This window comes from Momordica charantia, assembly GCF_013281855.1.
Source record: "Momordica charantia cultivar OHB3-1 chromosome 7 unlocalized genomic scaffold, Mcharantia_2.0 BLBB01000007.1, whole genome shotgun sequence".
NCBI classification, from domain to species: domain Eukaryota; kingdom Viridiplantae; phylum Streptophyta; class Magnoliopsida; order Cucurbitales; family Cucurbitaceae; genus Momordica; species Momordica charantia.
Genome location: NW_028275165.1, coordinates 4,122,017 through 4,138,062, shown reverse-complemented (window position 1 = coordinate 4,138,062; position 16,046 = coordinate 4,122,017). Strand labels below are relative to the sequence as shown.

Here is a 16,046-nt window from a genome sequence, read left to right as displayed (position 1 = left end):
AATAAAAAGAGTATTCCAGGTCCACCTCGAACCTGCCGAGGAGACCTAATTCATCCATATGCAAGGCTAAGTGTAAAGGCTAGGGTTCGACCTGAATGAGTTCGAGCTACTCAACCCCAACAGGTTCGACATGATAAAAGACAGGGATAACCGCCGGTCGTAAGTGCTGTCGGACCCACCACCTATAAATAAAGGGTCTCATTTTACACTCAGGTATGGAATCTCACCTCGAACTTAATATTGAGTCCGACCTATACTGACTTGATCGTCAGAGAGTTTGCCCTCTTGTGCAGGTTCACTCCACGGTTCGGGTCGAGTTAGTGATCGGGTATGAGCTAGGTTCGCAAACCCCGTTGTGCAATTCTTTGCATAAACAGTCTTTATCTGAATACATCGTGGGATACCATGATGTGAACATCTATGGAGTAAGCCCTTAAACCTTTCCCATGACACTCAACGATTCTCTTGGAAGTTGCTGGAAATTGTTGATGTTGCCGCCTCGCCGAGATGACCGACATGCGGTCATTAATACTATCTTTGGAGGCCCAAGTGGGGGCCAGTCTGGAAACAAAAGGAAAGAACTAGCTCGAGAAGCCAAACGCGAGGTATGCGCCATCAGGGAGCATAAACCGACCTGCTTCATCACCTTTGGTGACTCCGACCTGAAGAGGGTCCACTTGCCCCATAACGATGCACTTGTGATCGCTCCTCTCATCGATCATGTCCTGGTCCGAAGAGTATTGGTGGATGGGGGTGCATCTTCCAATATTCTATCCCTTACAACATATCTTGCTTTGGGATGGACTAGGACATAGTTGAAGAAGAGTCCAACACCTTTGGTTGGATTCTAAGAATCAGTCTCCCCGGAAGGGTGCATTGAATTGCCAGTTACAATTGGGCAAGACAGTACACAAGTCACGCAGATGGCTGAGTTCATTGTGATCGACGGCAAGTTGGCCTACAACGCTATCTTTGGGAGACCCATTATCCACTCATTCCGGGCTGTTCCCTCAACACTTCACCAAGTTTTGAAGTATTCAACTCCCAATGGGGTGGGTACAGTCCGAGGAGAGCAGAAGATGTCAAGGGAGTGTTATGTCTCTACACTCAAGGGGTCATCGGTATGCGCCCTTGAAAGACAAACCAAGTGTGCTGAGACGCAAGAGTCAGAGGTCGACCTACCCAGAGAAGGCAAGAGGGAGTTCTCTGCACCAACAAAGGAGCTCGAGCTGGTTCTTTTACTTAGTCCTGAAAAACAAGTAAGCATAAGAACCAAGCTGGGGGCCACTAATAGGGAAGAGCTGATCAACTTCCTTAGGTCCAACTCGGATATTTTTGCATGGTCTCATGAGGACATGTCTGGCATAGACCCAAAGATCATGGTGCATCACCTCAACATAGACCCATCATTCCGACCTGTAAAACAAAAGAAAAGACCTGTAAATAAGGAGAGGAGTGATGTAATTGTTGAGGAAGTAAACAAACTTTTAAAAGCTGAATATATAAGAGAAATTATGTATCCCGAGTGGCTCTCTAATGTTGTATTAGTTAAAAAATCTAACGGAAGTGGAGAATGTGCGTAGATTTTACAAATTTAAATAAGGCGTGCCCAAAAGATTGCTTCCCACTGCTGAGGATCGACCAGCTCATAGATGCAACTGCTGGGCACAAACTGCTCACCTTCATGGATGCCTACTCCGGATACAATCAAATTAAAATGCATGGCCAGATCAAGATCATACCGCGTTCATAACAGACCAAGGTCTGTACTGCTATAAGTTTATGCCCTTCGGCCTAAAGAACGCAGGTGCGACCTACCAAAGAATGGTGAATAAGATGTTCGCCAAGCAAAGGCCGTGCTCGAGATGGAAGCATCCAAAACTCTTAAGCAGCTTCAATGCCTCAATGGAAGGATTGCAGCTCTAAATAGATTCGTCTCGAGATCAACTGATAAATGCCTTCCTTTCTTCAAAGTCTTGAGAAAGAAGGGGCCATTTGAATGGACGACTGAGTGCGAGCAAGCTCTGGATCAATTAAAAACCTATCTCTGCTCGGCACCACTGTTCGCCAAGCCTCTGCCGGGAGATAAGCTCCACTTGTATCTGACGGTATCCGATAGTGCAATCAGCTCGGCCCTAATTAAGCAGGAGGGAGTACGCCAAAGTTCAGTTCACTACACAAGTAAGGCTATGACTGAGGCCGAGACCAGGTATCCACAAATGGAAAAGCTGGCCCTCGCCTTGGTCACCTCGGCCTGAAGACTTAGGCCATATTTCTAAGCACACCCTATTATGGTGCTTACTAATTTTCCCCTGAAAAACATCTTCCACAAGCTTGAAACATCAGGACGTTTGATGAAGTTCGGGCCCAGAACTGCGTTAAAGGGGCAAGCAGTTGCAGACTTCATAGCAGAGCTCACCCCGCCATCTCTGCCCGCCGATTCCGACCTCCCGTGGACGATCTACGTAGATGGATCTTCCAACGAGAAAGGGTGTGGAGCGGGAATCCTCTTGCTCGCACCAGATGGCATGCGATTCGAGTATGCCCTGCGTTTCAACTTCTGGACTTCAAACAACGAGGCCGAGTATGAAACGCTTCTGGCAGGACTCCGCGTTGCCAAAGGACTGGGGGCCACCCACATTAAGGTCTTCAACGACTCCCAATTGGTGGTAAATCAAATCAAGGAGGAGTATAAAGCAAAAGACTCTCGGATGGAGAAGTACTTAAGTAAAGTCAGATCGCACCTCGCCCAATTTAAAACTTACGAGGTGAATCAAGTTCCGAGATTAGAGAATTCAAATGTAGATGCCCTGGCCAAATTGGCATCAGCATACGAGACCGATCTAGCGAGATCGATCCCGGTCGAAATCTTGGATAACCCGTCAATTCTTGAGCCGGACATAATGGACGTTGACGCAACAGCACCCATGTGGATGGATCCAGTTGTGGAGTTCATTAAAGGAAACCCACCGCAAGACTCAAAAGAACATAAGAAGATGGCACGAAGAGCAGCTCAGTTTGTACTCCGAGATGGAGCATTGTACTCGCGAGGCTTCTCCCTGCCTCTCCTCAAGTGTGCGACTCCTGAAGAAGGGAATTACATTCTCAGAGAAATTCATGAAGGAGTATGCGGCAACCATTCAAGAGTCAGGGCGTTATCGGCCAAGGTGGTTCGGCAAGGGTATTATTGGCCCACCGTTGATCAAGATGCCAAGCAGTTCATGAAGACTTGCGACAACTGCCAGCGCTTCGCAAGCATTATTCATCAGCCTCCTGAACTGCTCACTCCCATCTCGGCCCCATGGCCATTCACACAATGGGGAGTGGACATCATAGGTCATTTTCCCCTGGGCAAAGGACAAACCAAATTTGCCGTTGTCGCTGTCGATTATTTCACATCACAAAGTCCAAGGTTACATCGTTCGTATGGACAAACATCGTATGCGGCTTTGGCATACCAAACGCCATCGTGACAGACAACGGGAAACAGTTCGATAACGCAAAGTTCAAGGACTTTTGCAAGAGGTTGAGCATAAGCCACCTCAATTCATCCTCTGCCCATCCAAAAGGTAATGGGAAGGTTGAAGCAATAAACAAAATCATAAAGCGTGGACTCAAGCTGAGATTGGATTCCAGAAAGGGAAGATGGGCCGAGGAGCTACCCGAAGTGTTGTGGTCATATCGGACTACCCCGAGAGAATCAACCGGTGAAACTTCATTCTCACTGGCCTTTGGCTCCAAAGCTGTTGTTGCAGTTTAGATCGGCATGCCAACAGACAGGGTAGAGCAATATGACCTAGTAAGAAACGAGGAAAAACTGCTCCTCAACCTTAACTTATTAGAAGAAAAGAGGGAATTGGTTCAGCTACGCTTGGCAGAATATCAGAACAGAATGACCAGACATTACAATGCCCGAGTTCGACCTCGAAGTTCTCAAGTCAGACATTTGGTCTTAAGGAAGATTCAGAGACACGTGGACATCCTTGACCCAAGTTGGGAGGGATCGTTCGAAGTTAAAGGCATAGTCCAACCAGGAAAGGTGCTTGCGCATCCATGGAATGCAAAACACTTAAAGCGCTATTACCCTTGAAATGTCAAAATAGTCCTAAGATGGACTTGTAAAAATTTTCAAGGGAATGAAATTTTAATAAACAGAGTTATTTAATTTCATGACTCCTAGTTCGATGAGAAATTAAATGGGGGCCAAGGACTCTCATACGACTTAAACCTGGCAAGGTAATTACTGCCAAGGTAAACAGTATAAAATTCAATCCTCTAAAACCTACGGGTTTGAGGTGCGATGCCAAAATTGTTTAATGAGTATAAAATTCAATACTCTAAACCTACGGGTTCGAGGTGCAATGTCAAAATTACTTATGAAGTTAACAACTCAATCCTTCGAACATAGAAATTAAAGGTGCGATGTGAAAAGTTCAATTGTTCAATGTCATCCTTTGGACTTCCGAGTTCGAGGTGAAATGTTGAAGTTAATAAAGGAAAACTCTCAAATACAAACCTTTAAAAAGGAAAAAAAGTTCCAAGTAAGAGGTGCGGTGTGACAGAGTTCCTTTCAAACGTATTCTTTGCTTTAAACTTACGAGTTGGAAGTGTGAGATATCATATGTGATCAGTTCTACAAGGCAAGATCAAAAGCTTAAGGAAAAAATGAAAGAAGAACAAAACGCGAAGTACAGAGTTGGAGAAATGAAGATTTCATTAATAAGAGGACAGAGCCAAGACGTCTATACCTTGCAGCTTTGCCCAAAGACTTGTACAATAAATAAAAAGAAAAAAAAAAAGAGCAGCAACAACAACATAAAGAGAGGGGAAGCATCAGCCACTCCCAAGGTGAGAGGACAATTCACCTTGGGAGCCCAGAAGGTTGACCTCCTGGGATCCGCCCTGCTGCGAAGGGGCTCATTCTTATGTGGTGCCGACCTCGTTCTGCTCCTGACTAGGAGCATCGTTCTCTTCCAGGTCAGAGTAGTCAGAGTCTAGCTCTCTGACGTACTTCTCCACCAAGGATTCGGGGTCAGGAGTGCTATTAGGCCCAGAAGCCCATTTCTCAGCATACCTCTTTTTCATATCGCTGGGGTCGATCTGGAGATGAGTCATGTCGGCAGCAATGCCCTTCATCAGGAACTTGAAGCCCGCATCACGAAAATCTTTGGCGAACCCATCAAAATCTGGGTGTTGCCTGAATGGTACTTCCAGGAGAGCTCCGTTGTTAAGGCGTTCATTCTCCACCTTGAGCTCGGTAGTGAGGTGCCCTATTGAAGCGTCCTTCTCCTTAAGGACTTGAAGCGTCCTTCTCCTTCAGGAGCTGGAATTTCTCCTTCTCCAACCCCTTGGTGATGGCATGGGCAGCTCGGAAGTGGGCCTTCTGCCTCTCGTCCTCTTTCTTCAGCAGCTGAGCCTTGGCCTCCACCTCGGCCTTCAAAATCTCCACTTCGGAGCGAGCTTTCAGTAGCCCGCCCTTCATTGTGGTGGCGGCTTCCAAGGCAACAGAAGAATTCTCCTTCTCCTTCGCTGCCAAGATCTCCCTTCCATCCAGCTCGGCCTTCATCATAACTGCCGAGTGAATTGAAGCAATGAACGCCTGCGAAGACAAAACACACAAAGGTTAGATCGAGCTACAAGTTGTAAAAATAAAAGCAATTACAGAAGCAGGTCTTACCTCAACGGCGTGGTCAATGGTCCTTTGCAGTACAGACCTATGGTCATTTACGAACTTGGACGCCCTTCTAAGGCAGCGGTCCAAGCATGAAACCGAAATGCTAGACACATGGTCCTTTACCCCGGAGCTTGACGGTTCCACTCTGAACCGCATCTTCACGTCGGACGTCCCCCCCATCCGAGCTTCGGGGTCGTCCACCAGGTCAGCATGGCTCGTGGGCAGGGGCCCACGAGGTCCAACCTCAGAGGAGGTGGTGGTTTTCTTCTTCTTCCTTCTCCTCTTCAGAGGAGAGTCTTCTCTCACCTCGCACAGAGGTGACACGTCCAGTGCCTCGGACTCATTCATTGGACGCTTTTCTCTAGAGTGCTCCCCAGCAGAGTCCAACTCGATCACCGGAGTTGGGACTTCAGAAGACGGCCCAGCCTTGACTTGAGCTGCAGATCGAGCAACAGTAGAAGTTGTTGGCTCCGTGCTTTGAACAGTCTTAAAGGCGTGAGCACGACCCCTGGACTTACGTTTCACGCTGCCTGTGAATTCTAACACCATCACTGCAAAACAAGCAAGCAGAAGGTCAGAAACCAAAATCGAAAAAACAAATTATGATCAAGGTTGAGCTCGACTTACCGAGCTCAGAGTTTGGTCTTGAAGCTTCAACTGGGCGCACTAAGGGGTTGTAGTTTAACAACCCGGACTCCAGTAACAGCCGGTCAGTTACCAAGGTTCCGACCTTCCTGCCACTTGAGAAGCGATCCTTGTAATACTTGAGAGTATCCCAAGATGCTTGAGTTAGCTCGGGAATTGGTTTGATTGAAACTACACAAGACGGAGGAGAATTCAAGTTAGATATGAAAAGCCAGAGTAGTAAGATCTAAAGTTGCGAAAATAATCAAAACGACCTCATACCTAAATTCCCGAACCTAACGGGAACGTCAACGAGCGGCTGGGATCATCTTGAAATTTGAAGCGTCGGAATACTCAAGTGCTCCGACAGCCTAGCAGGTCGAAACGTCTTCCACCTCCACAACGATTATATTTACTCTACGAATCAGAAGTCGCCACGTGTCCTAATTTAAATCAGGTAACTTCTCTGCCAGATCGAGATCAAACCTGACAGAGAGGGGGCCAATGTTTGGGGATAAAAATATCGTGGACACGTGGAGGACTCTCAGTGGTGTTTAGAAATAAAAAGAGTATTCCAGGTCCACCTCGAACCTGCCGAGGAGACCTAATTCATCCATATGCAAGGCTAAGTGTAAAGGCCAGGGTTCGACCTAAATGGGTTCGAGCTGCTCAACCCCGACAGGTTCGACATGATAAAAGACAAGGATAACCGTCGGTCGTAAGTGCTGTCGGACCCACCACCTATAAATAGAAGGCCTCATTTTACACTCAGGTATGGAATCTCACCTCGAACTTAATATTGAGTCCAACCTATACTGATTTGATCGTCGGAGAGTTTGCCCTCTTGTGCAGGTTCACTCCATGGTTCGGGTCGAGTTGGTGATCGGGTTCGAGCTAGGTTCGCAAACCCCGTTGTGCAATTCTTTGCATAAACAGTCTTTATCTGAATACATCGTGGGATACCATGATGTGAACATCTATGGAGTAAGCCCTTAAACCTTTCCCATGACTCACTCAACGATTCTCTTGGAAGTTGCTGGAAATTGTTGATGTTGCTCCTAAGTTTTGCATTTATGGATAGAGAGAAATATTTCATAAAAAACTTCTCGGCTAAGTCATTCCATTAAGTGATGGATTCATATGGTAATGAATCTAATCATGCTCCAGCACTATCCCTCAAGGAGTAAGGTAATATTTTCAATTGCATAGCCTCTTTGGTTACTCCTTCTAGCTTGAATGAATTGGCAACTTGCATAAAATTTATAGGTGGCGATGAGGATCTTTTGATGAAAGTCCATGAAATGATCCTACGGTCTGGAGCATTTGAAACTATACTGGTTTAAGCTCAAATCTATTGGCTTCAATATTATGATCTGCAATCATTGGGTTGAAGTCGTAGAATGCTGGGGTTGCGTACGCTCGTATTTCTTGCTCCATATCATCTACCAACAAAACAACGTTCAGAGGAGGTGCTAGGACAGGTCTTCCAACTCCATCCCTGGGTACTTTTTCTACTCAAATATTGTGGGTTTGGTGGATCAGCCATTTCAAGTCTTTCTCAATGCTAGACTCTTTGCTTGGCCTTTCTCCTTCTAAGAGTGCGTTCGATCTCTGGGTCAAACTCAAACTCAAAAGCAGGGAAATCGTTCATTCACTACGCAAAAGCACCAAAAGAAAAGTTAAGACAGCTCTTTAAGCTCCATATTCTAAATTGCTAAAATCAAAGTGAAAATAGCTTAATCCCCAGCAATGGCGCCAAAAACTTGTTACGTGTCCACAATTTACATGAAAAACCAGTGCAAGTATATACTATAATATACAGTTGTAGTATAAAACAAGGTCGTATCCACATGAACTAAGATTAAACTTTGAAATACTAAAATAGAATACCTTAAGAATTTAAAAAGAAAAACAAATAATGTGGTGTGAATTTTTGCATGAATAAAATGATTGAAATTGTAAATAGGCGAAAAGAGAAGAAATATTATGAAGTCAAGTGCTGGACCATGCAAATACAGGGGAGCATACTAAAAAGAAGAAACAGACACGATGTACTGAGAAATCAGGGGGGAATCACTCTGGATGCTCTCACTCACTCCCAACTAACGCTCTAACAAAATCATAGTGTTGAATGCCTAAACAGACATGGCTCTCTCCTGAGATATCCAAATAATCCCATTCCCAACTCCCACTATAGAGCAAGCAAGCTTAAAGCATAGGTTATAGGTACGATAGGGTGACCCTCATCCCTAAGTACTCACCATCCTACTTCAAAGAGAGGAATCTAATGGAAATAGAGGTTTTCATGCATCAAAAGAACTTTCTCAAGTCACAAGGGAGCTAACAAAATGAAAATGTTAGCCAAACACAATCAGTAAGATGGAAATATTAAAACGTCTCTATTAACTCAGCAATGTAAGCAGCTAAAACGACGCTGTTCGAAAGCTGCAGCAAGCGATCCCTCCCCCCCCCCCTCCCAAAGGTTGAGTTTAGTTCATGATAAAAGAAAATAAAACAGTGGGTAAAAGAGAGAGGTGACCCATTAGGTAGAAAAACTTCAACAGTGGCGAAGAACCCTCAACTCAGTGATGATGAAAGGGTCAGCTCCTCATTCGTCAGCTTCTTCCTTGAAATGTGTGAAAAATGTTTTGTATTTTGTGCTCTCCAAGATTGATTCCTTTGTTTTTGCCCCCTTTTGCGACTGGACTCCCATTTTTTTTATATCGGGTCCTGATTTTTAATGCATCACCTGGAAGTTGTACGGATGTGGTTAAAGAATTTGAACAAAGAAGTTACTATATGTGTCAACAGATGCGAGAGCATCCAGCAGGCTCCAGCATGAGAACTTTTCCTAGGCTATAACATTCCTACCGCAGCATTCACAGCACCCAGCTTTGACATCCTCAAATCTGAAAAAAAAAAGACAAAAAAAAAATTCAAAATATTAGAGAATTAAACAATTCAAAATATTAGAGAATTGGCTCAAACTTACTCATTTCAAGGACGTTTGAGGATCTTAAAGAGCTTAGATAACCCCTCCACTCAATTTCTCTCTTTTCATGTTTATTAACCAAGACCCTCACATTTACACACCAAAAATTATCCAAATTAGACCACAAAATACTCTCTTTTAGAGAGTTATCAATTAGACATATATATGGTCTTAATGCCAACTTAGGTAATTTCTTTTGAAGTACCTCAATTGTATTAACTTTCCCATTAGTAAGAATCTAAATCAGGAAGCTAAACCTTCTTTGGACTTCCGGACTTCCAAAGGATTGCATTTCATCATCTTTCAATGCACTTCTCATTTCCATCCTTCGTGAGGAGAAATTTCCATCCCAAGCTTCAAACACTTTCATCCAAGGAGATAAAAGAAAGGTTTAGGATGGAAGATAATTGACCTTTTAATGAAGAAGACCTTTACCACAAGTGATTTATACACAGCAAAGTTAAGACCAACATATGGAATCTGCAAAATAGGATGTGTTTAATTTAAACTTCATGCACAAAGTATATGAACAACGTATCTTCTAGAAACCAAAATCTGTACAATCCGAACAAGTTTCACTGCATTAAGAGGATAAATAAAACTAGTAGTAAATGCATTTGAGATGAAGGAAAGAAAAGTTGACATCAAAGAAGCACACCAACATGATGTGATACATTGTCGTTTAAAGATCTAGGACATGAAATGGCAAAAGACCCATAAATTAAAATTTATACTATTCAAATATATATATATTTTGTTGGGGTTGGTGGAGCCAACCACAATTGAGACGATGAATAATTGGAAGAATAAGGAATAGAAAAATGCATGGGAGCTGCATCGACACGTTGGCCAAGGAGGCAGCGTTGAAACATTACATCAAAGTATCTCAATGCTGCGAAAAAGGGAATCACGTTGCAAAGTTCGCAACGTTGGGGCAGCGTCTCAACGCTGCTGCAAGGTCCATTTGCATTGAGATGCTATGGATAGTGTCTCAACGCTACAGCGCTGGTCTATAAATACATACTGTTTGCTTAGGGTTTTCTTTAGCCATGGGAATTAGCTTTGTAGTTGGTTTTGAGAGAACTCTTGTGGCAATTCAGAGGTGATAGCTTGGGCATTGGCAGCACAAAGAGGGATAGATCGAGATCATTGTTTATGGTAATTAGTTCTCGATTTTTCTGTGAGTTTTTCATTTCTGCACCTAAGTATAGTGTTTAGAATACTTAGAAATTAGAGGACTTTTGTTGAGACCTCTAGAGGTTGGATACCTGGAGGAGATATTAGAGTGTTTGTATCCAATTTTCATATTAGTGGAACCGAGTGGAAGACTGGACGTAGCCATTATTGAGTGGACCAGTATAATTTTGTCATGTCGTTGTTGCTTTCTCTATTTTCTCATATATTGTGTGTGATTCGCTGTTTCTTTGAATATAACTGTGGAAGGTGAAATTGTGTGGAGCCTTAATTGGTCACATATATAATAATAATAATAATTATTATTATTATTATACATTTCAATAATTCCATGCTAAAAATTTAATATGGTTCATGATATTTTCATATAAAAGAGTAGTAAAATATGCAATATTTCTAGAGAGTAAAGAGAAGAGAGTAACATGTTTCTAATGTATAGAAATGATTGCTATACACAATATTTCTTTTTTTCCAAGTGCACTTTGCTTCACTCAATTAACACCTACTAATCATCCAACCTCTAACAAAAACCTCATTACCCCACCTCAAAAATATTTATAATGACAGCAAATATTTAAAAAGATAATATTAATTAATGAAACTCAGCTGCTGCCCATTTTTATCTCATAAAGCGAGTCTTTTTTTAATAGATCAAAGCTATTATTTCGAAACTTTGGTTTGACAGAAATCAAAGGATTTTCAAGGGAAAAAGAAGACCCTTGTTGGAGTGATTCAGTTTGACCAAATTTAAAGCATCTCAATGGTGTGCTCTATCTAATCTTTTTTCACATTATTCTCCTGATATGATATACGATAATTGGGGCTTTCCTTTTTCGTGTTTAGTTTTGTACAAGCACGTACTTTTATTTTTCTGTCTTTTTGGTTGTTAGTTTGTATCTCTTTTCTTTTTGTTCTTTGTTTTTTATTTTCTTGGGAATTTATATTTTTGAACATTTCAGGTTTCTTTTCCTCTATCAATAAAAAGTTTGTTTCTTGTTCAATAGAAAAAAGATAAGGGTAAGTGAAGGAAATATTAATTTGATTGAAAAAATGCTAACAAAATGTCACAAAATATAAAGTTGTATCACCGCATTAATCCATTTTCTAGGATTTTGGCAACCTTTTTGATCGTCAAGGTCTTACCTTTAGTAGGATCGCGGACTAGCGACGCTAGGTCTTGCTCGACACAAGGCCAATCCAATCTGCACATTGGTTGATTTTGGCGACTCATGGCAGCAAAGACAGGCTATGGTTCACTTTTTCTACCTTCTCCTCCTAGGTTGTGTATTTTCCTTCCCCTTACCTCGCTTCGGGCCAGGTCGAATTGGGGCCTCGAGGTTCTGAGCATTATGACCCCGGGTTGCCACCGTACTTGGAGGTTGATCATGATACGACGACCCCTCTTTTTCTTCAAGAATTTGAGGAAGATTGCTTATGCATTTACTCATATTGAATAACGATCGTGAGAAAGTCAAGTTTGAGCACGGCTTTTCCATAGATGATGTTAGATGTTAATGCGTAAAATTGGCCTAGAAAAATTATCAAATTTGCATCATTTTTTGTGTTTACGGGATTTTGACAGAATTTACAAAAAAGAGAGAATGTACACCAATGAGGTGCTAGCCAGACATACTCTAATATTTAAGTTAGATCCGAGTTTGTGTTAAGCATAGCAAAAGGTATGATTTTTTAGCTTGATTATAAGGTTTTTCTTTCTATTTACAGAGCAAGAAAATCTAATGTCTTGTATATTATCTTCTCGTTTTGAACTCCCAAAATCTAAAAGACTCAAGTTGGAGGACATTACAAATCACATTTGAAATAACCAAGAGAACAAGGCCAACTCGAGGTCTTGTCTTATGGCTAGGGCTCAAGGAACCTGACTCCTGGGACTCAACTCCATGGCCTACTTGGTCCAAGGGGTTGAACCATTTGTAGCATCTCAGTCCTATGGGTTCGACCCTTGGGGTTCGTCCTTGCGACTACGTGGCTCATGGGCTTGGCCCTGAGTATGTGCTCTCAAACTTAATTTGTGGTGTATGATCCATCAGTTGGACCTACAAGATTCGTTTCTGATTGCTCAATATTATACATCGTGACTAAGTTAAAAAATTTTGATGGACGGGAATTGGTAGAGCGACCTTTTCTATTACTTTACTATAGCAATAGCAATGCATCTATTTAGAAAATAAAGCTACTTACAAATTATATCAATGAACTTTCCTTATGAATTTTATTATATGGAAAGAATGTAATCATTTATGTTGAAGTTTAATTAAGGTGACATGTGATGCACACTTTATTCCAAGAAAAGAAAGAATGTACCCTTGTGGCTCCCACACGTAAAGGGAAAAAAAAAAGAATAATTATTCTATATTTTGAATTCTTACATTATTTAATAAATGATTGCCGTACTATGACAAAGTTGCTTTTGATCTTTTCGGAGAAGAAAAGTTGTTTTGGATCAGGAGTGTTCAACAAGTTTTTTCAAAAGGTAATATGGAGAGATCCAGAAGTTCAAATTTTGAGTTAATTATATATATTAATTCCAATTATCTCAATGGATTCTATACCGAAACTAGAGATAAATTAACATTTCCATAACAATGTATCAACAAAAATTCACTAATACAGACATAATATTAACCATTATAGGATGATTTAGTAGTCAATAAAGATCAATGTAAATAGTAAAAGACTTAGAGGGAATGGGTTCAAATCATAGTGGTCACCTATCTAAGATTTAATATCCTTAATTTATTTAGTAACGGTGAAACGATTTTTGTTAATTTAAATAATTTTTTTGAATTTTTATTTTATAACATTTTCAAAAATATCTATCGACATCAACATTTTATTGATACTTTTATCGACGTTTCCATAAAATCGAGACATCGACATTTTCATCGACAATCAACATCGACATCGACATTTCAAACTTTGGTTAATAGTGCACAAGTTTATTTTCAATTTAGTCCCTTACAATTTTAATTATGTTCTTTTTATTTTTTTATTTTTTCTATTTTGGGAAATCAAACTTTCAACTTTTCTAGTCCAAGATATGTGTCTTAATTAATTAAACTAGGATTAGATTGTCAATTATACTCTTAAAATTGGTTTATAATAAACATGATATGATACTAATTGATTGAGTCCATTAAAATTTAGATGATAAATTATGCTACCTTAGAATGTGAAAATTTTAGCTTATCCTCCAAATTTCAAAGAAGGTGGCATATAAATGCTTGATATATTTTTTAGATAGTCTAATTCATTTTCTAAATTCTTGTCAACTCATTTGGAAATATGTAATCTGACAATTAGTTAAAAATTTAAAAATTAAACCATAGAGACTAAATTAAAAATGGCTGAAACATAATATGTTTGGCAAAAATTATCTAGAATGTACATGAGTTTGATATAGAATAGATGCAGTCTATTAGATGTGATTGTCATATGAGTTATGTTTTAATGATGTTTTCATGCACAATTTTTTTATTGTGCTACATTGGGATTTATAATAATGTAGAAGTATAAGTTGATAGTTGTTATGGAGAACAAAAACGACCCGAAATGGGACAAGGAGTTGAAGTTTGAGATCATTGATTGGGGGAGACCGACCCGTGATGTAACGGGCTGGCCCAAAGAACGACCTAACGCCGGGGCAGAGAACGAGGAAAGCGGCTGGCGGAGAACTAACCGGGCCAAGAGGGCTCGGTCCCGACCCCTTCTCGGTCCCGACCACTTCTCGGTCCCGACCACTTCTCGGTCCCGACCCCTGCTCGGCCCACGGCCCAGCCCATGAATCTCCCGCCTACGATCTACGATCCCTCGGGCCCTGCAAAGCCGAATTAGGGTTTGGCTACGAAGGTTCTGGAATCATCTTCACGGCTATAAGTGGGTGACTAATCCTTAGCTAATTATTTTCTCAACTCTCTCTCACTAACTTAAGCATCGGAGCTTGTGTGACTAAGGTCACACCGGTTTAGATCGGTTTAATTTTGCAGGTATCGGTTCCCTTATCATCGAGTTTGGTGTGTGCGAGAAGAAGAGCCGGAGGGTCAAAATCCACGCATCAACAGTAGTTACATTTTAGCCCTCAACTTTTAGAATATAGTACAACAATCAGAACGAGAACTATTGATCTAGTTATTTGCTTATGCAATTTCAATTCAAATACTTTTAAAAGTTTCGTTTTAGCCTTTTACTTTTAGTTAAATCTTACCTACAATCCTTTCCATTGAAAAATATTATTAAATTTCAACCATATATTAACCTAGATATACTATTGTATCTTACCAAATTGGCATCAACTTCCAATTTTTGATAACATTATATTTTTCGTCAAAATCAAATTCAATTACTAATGCTAGACGCCTGATAAAATTTAACCAAGTATAGATACTAAAATAAAACTTTGTAGGGAGGTCTAATATAGACAAAATATATAATTTCACCTAAAATGTACCTATTAAATTGAAACTTCTAAATTAGGATAGTAATGAAATTGACAAATATAGAAATACAACCCTAAAAGAGATATAATTTAACCTAAAATATAAATGAACCTTTTTTAATACAACAAATGAAGAGTGCGGAATTAAACATTTAACTTCAAAGAAAGTAACTGATGTCTTGTCTACTAAAACTATCGTCACAAACTCATATCAACTAAAATATAAATATATTCATTTGCCAAGAAAAAGAGAGAGAGAGAGAGATATATACATGAAATTTTAAATCAAAAGTAAGAAAAAAAAAGGTAAAACTTGAATAGAGAGAGAATGCTTTTGTTAGGTGAGTTAATAACCTTTATGACAAAGTGGAAATATCTCTCAATTATACAATTTGGAGATTTGAAAAGGAAGCCAAAGAAGAGATTGCAAAGAAAAATGCATAACTTATTACATTACATGGACTTTCCACTTAGCCCCAATCTTCAATCTTCAATCTTCAATCTCATTAATCATATAATATAATGTTGACATCGCATCAAGAACAAGGCTCCTTTTTCCCCTTCCCACCACTTTTACTACAACTTTACTTTTAAGAAATAATTATAATAATCATTCATTCTTATATTCTTTTTTTCTTTTCTAATCCTATTATTGAAAAAATTACTTACCATTTTTCAATTGCGCAGATCTTCAGTGAAAACTAAGTCAATCACGCCAATAAGAGAAATATAGAAAAAAAACGCAGTAAACGACACAAGAGATTTATATACTTGTTCACCTCAACTATGGGCTATGCCCAGTCTTCTGCGACAACGAGTTCTACTATGATTGTGAAATAATACAATAGACAATACAATAATCTCTCAAATCTAGAGGCCTTGACAAAAACCACATGGCTTTTAGGAACCACAACAATAGAATCATATGAAACAGGAAAGAAAAATCTCACAAAATACCCACTAGAACAGGTTGCTGATGATGCTCTACAATAACCCTGGGATCTCGCCTCTGAAACTCTGCCAAATACCATTGTCAATGTCCTCTGAAAATTCGTGCACCTACACGTTCAACCGCCACTTTGATGTTCGACAACACATAAACAAAA

General features: G+C 40.4%; 1 protein-coding gene and 1 non-coding gene across 2 annotated transcripts; both read left to right on the top strand.

Annotated features, from left to right (window-relative positions):
• The first annotated feature begins 2,291 nt into the window (after positions 1-2,291).
• On the top strand, positions 2,292-3,473 carry LOC111024267 (uncharacterized). Its single transcript, XM_022301918.1, has one exon. The coding sequence runs from the start codon at positions 2,292-2,294 to the stop codon at positions 3,471-3,473; it is 1,182 nt and encodes a 393-aa protein (XP_022157610.1).
• A 3,784-nt stretch (positions 3,474-7,257) lies between these two features.
• LOC148210027 (small nucleolar RNA R71) lies at positions 7,258-7,364 on the top strand. Its single transcript, XR_015792469.1, has one exon. It is a non-coding gene; the product is annotated as a small nucleolar RNA R71 (small nucleolar RNA).
• The last annotated feature ends 8,682 nt before the right edge of the window (positions 7,365-16,046 follow it).

Excerpts from the sequence above, each read along its gene's own strand:
- LOC111024267 (XM_022301918.1), top strand. The coding sequence starts at position 2,292 with ATGGTGCTTACTAATTTTCCCCTGAAAAACATCTTCCACAAGCTTGAA.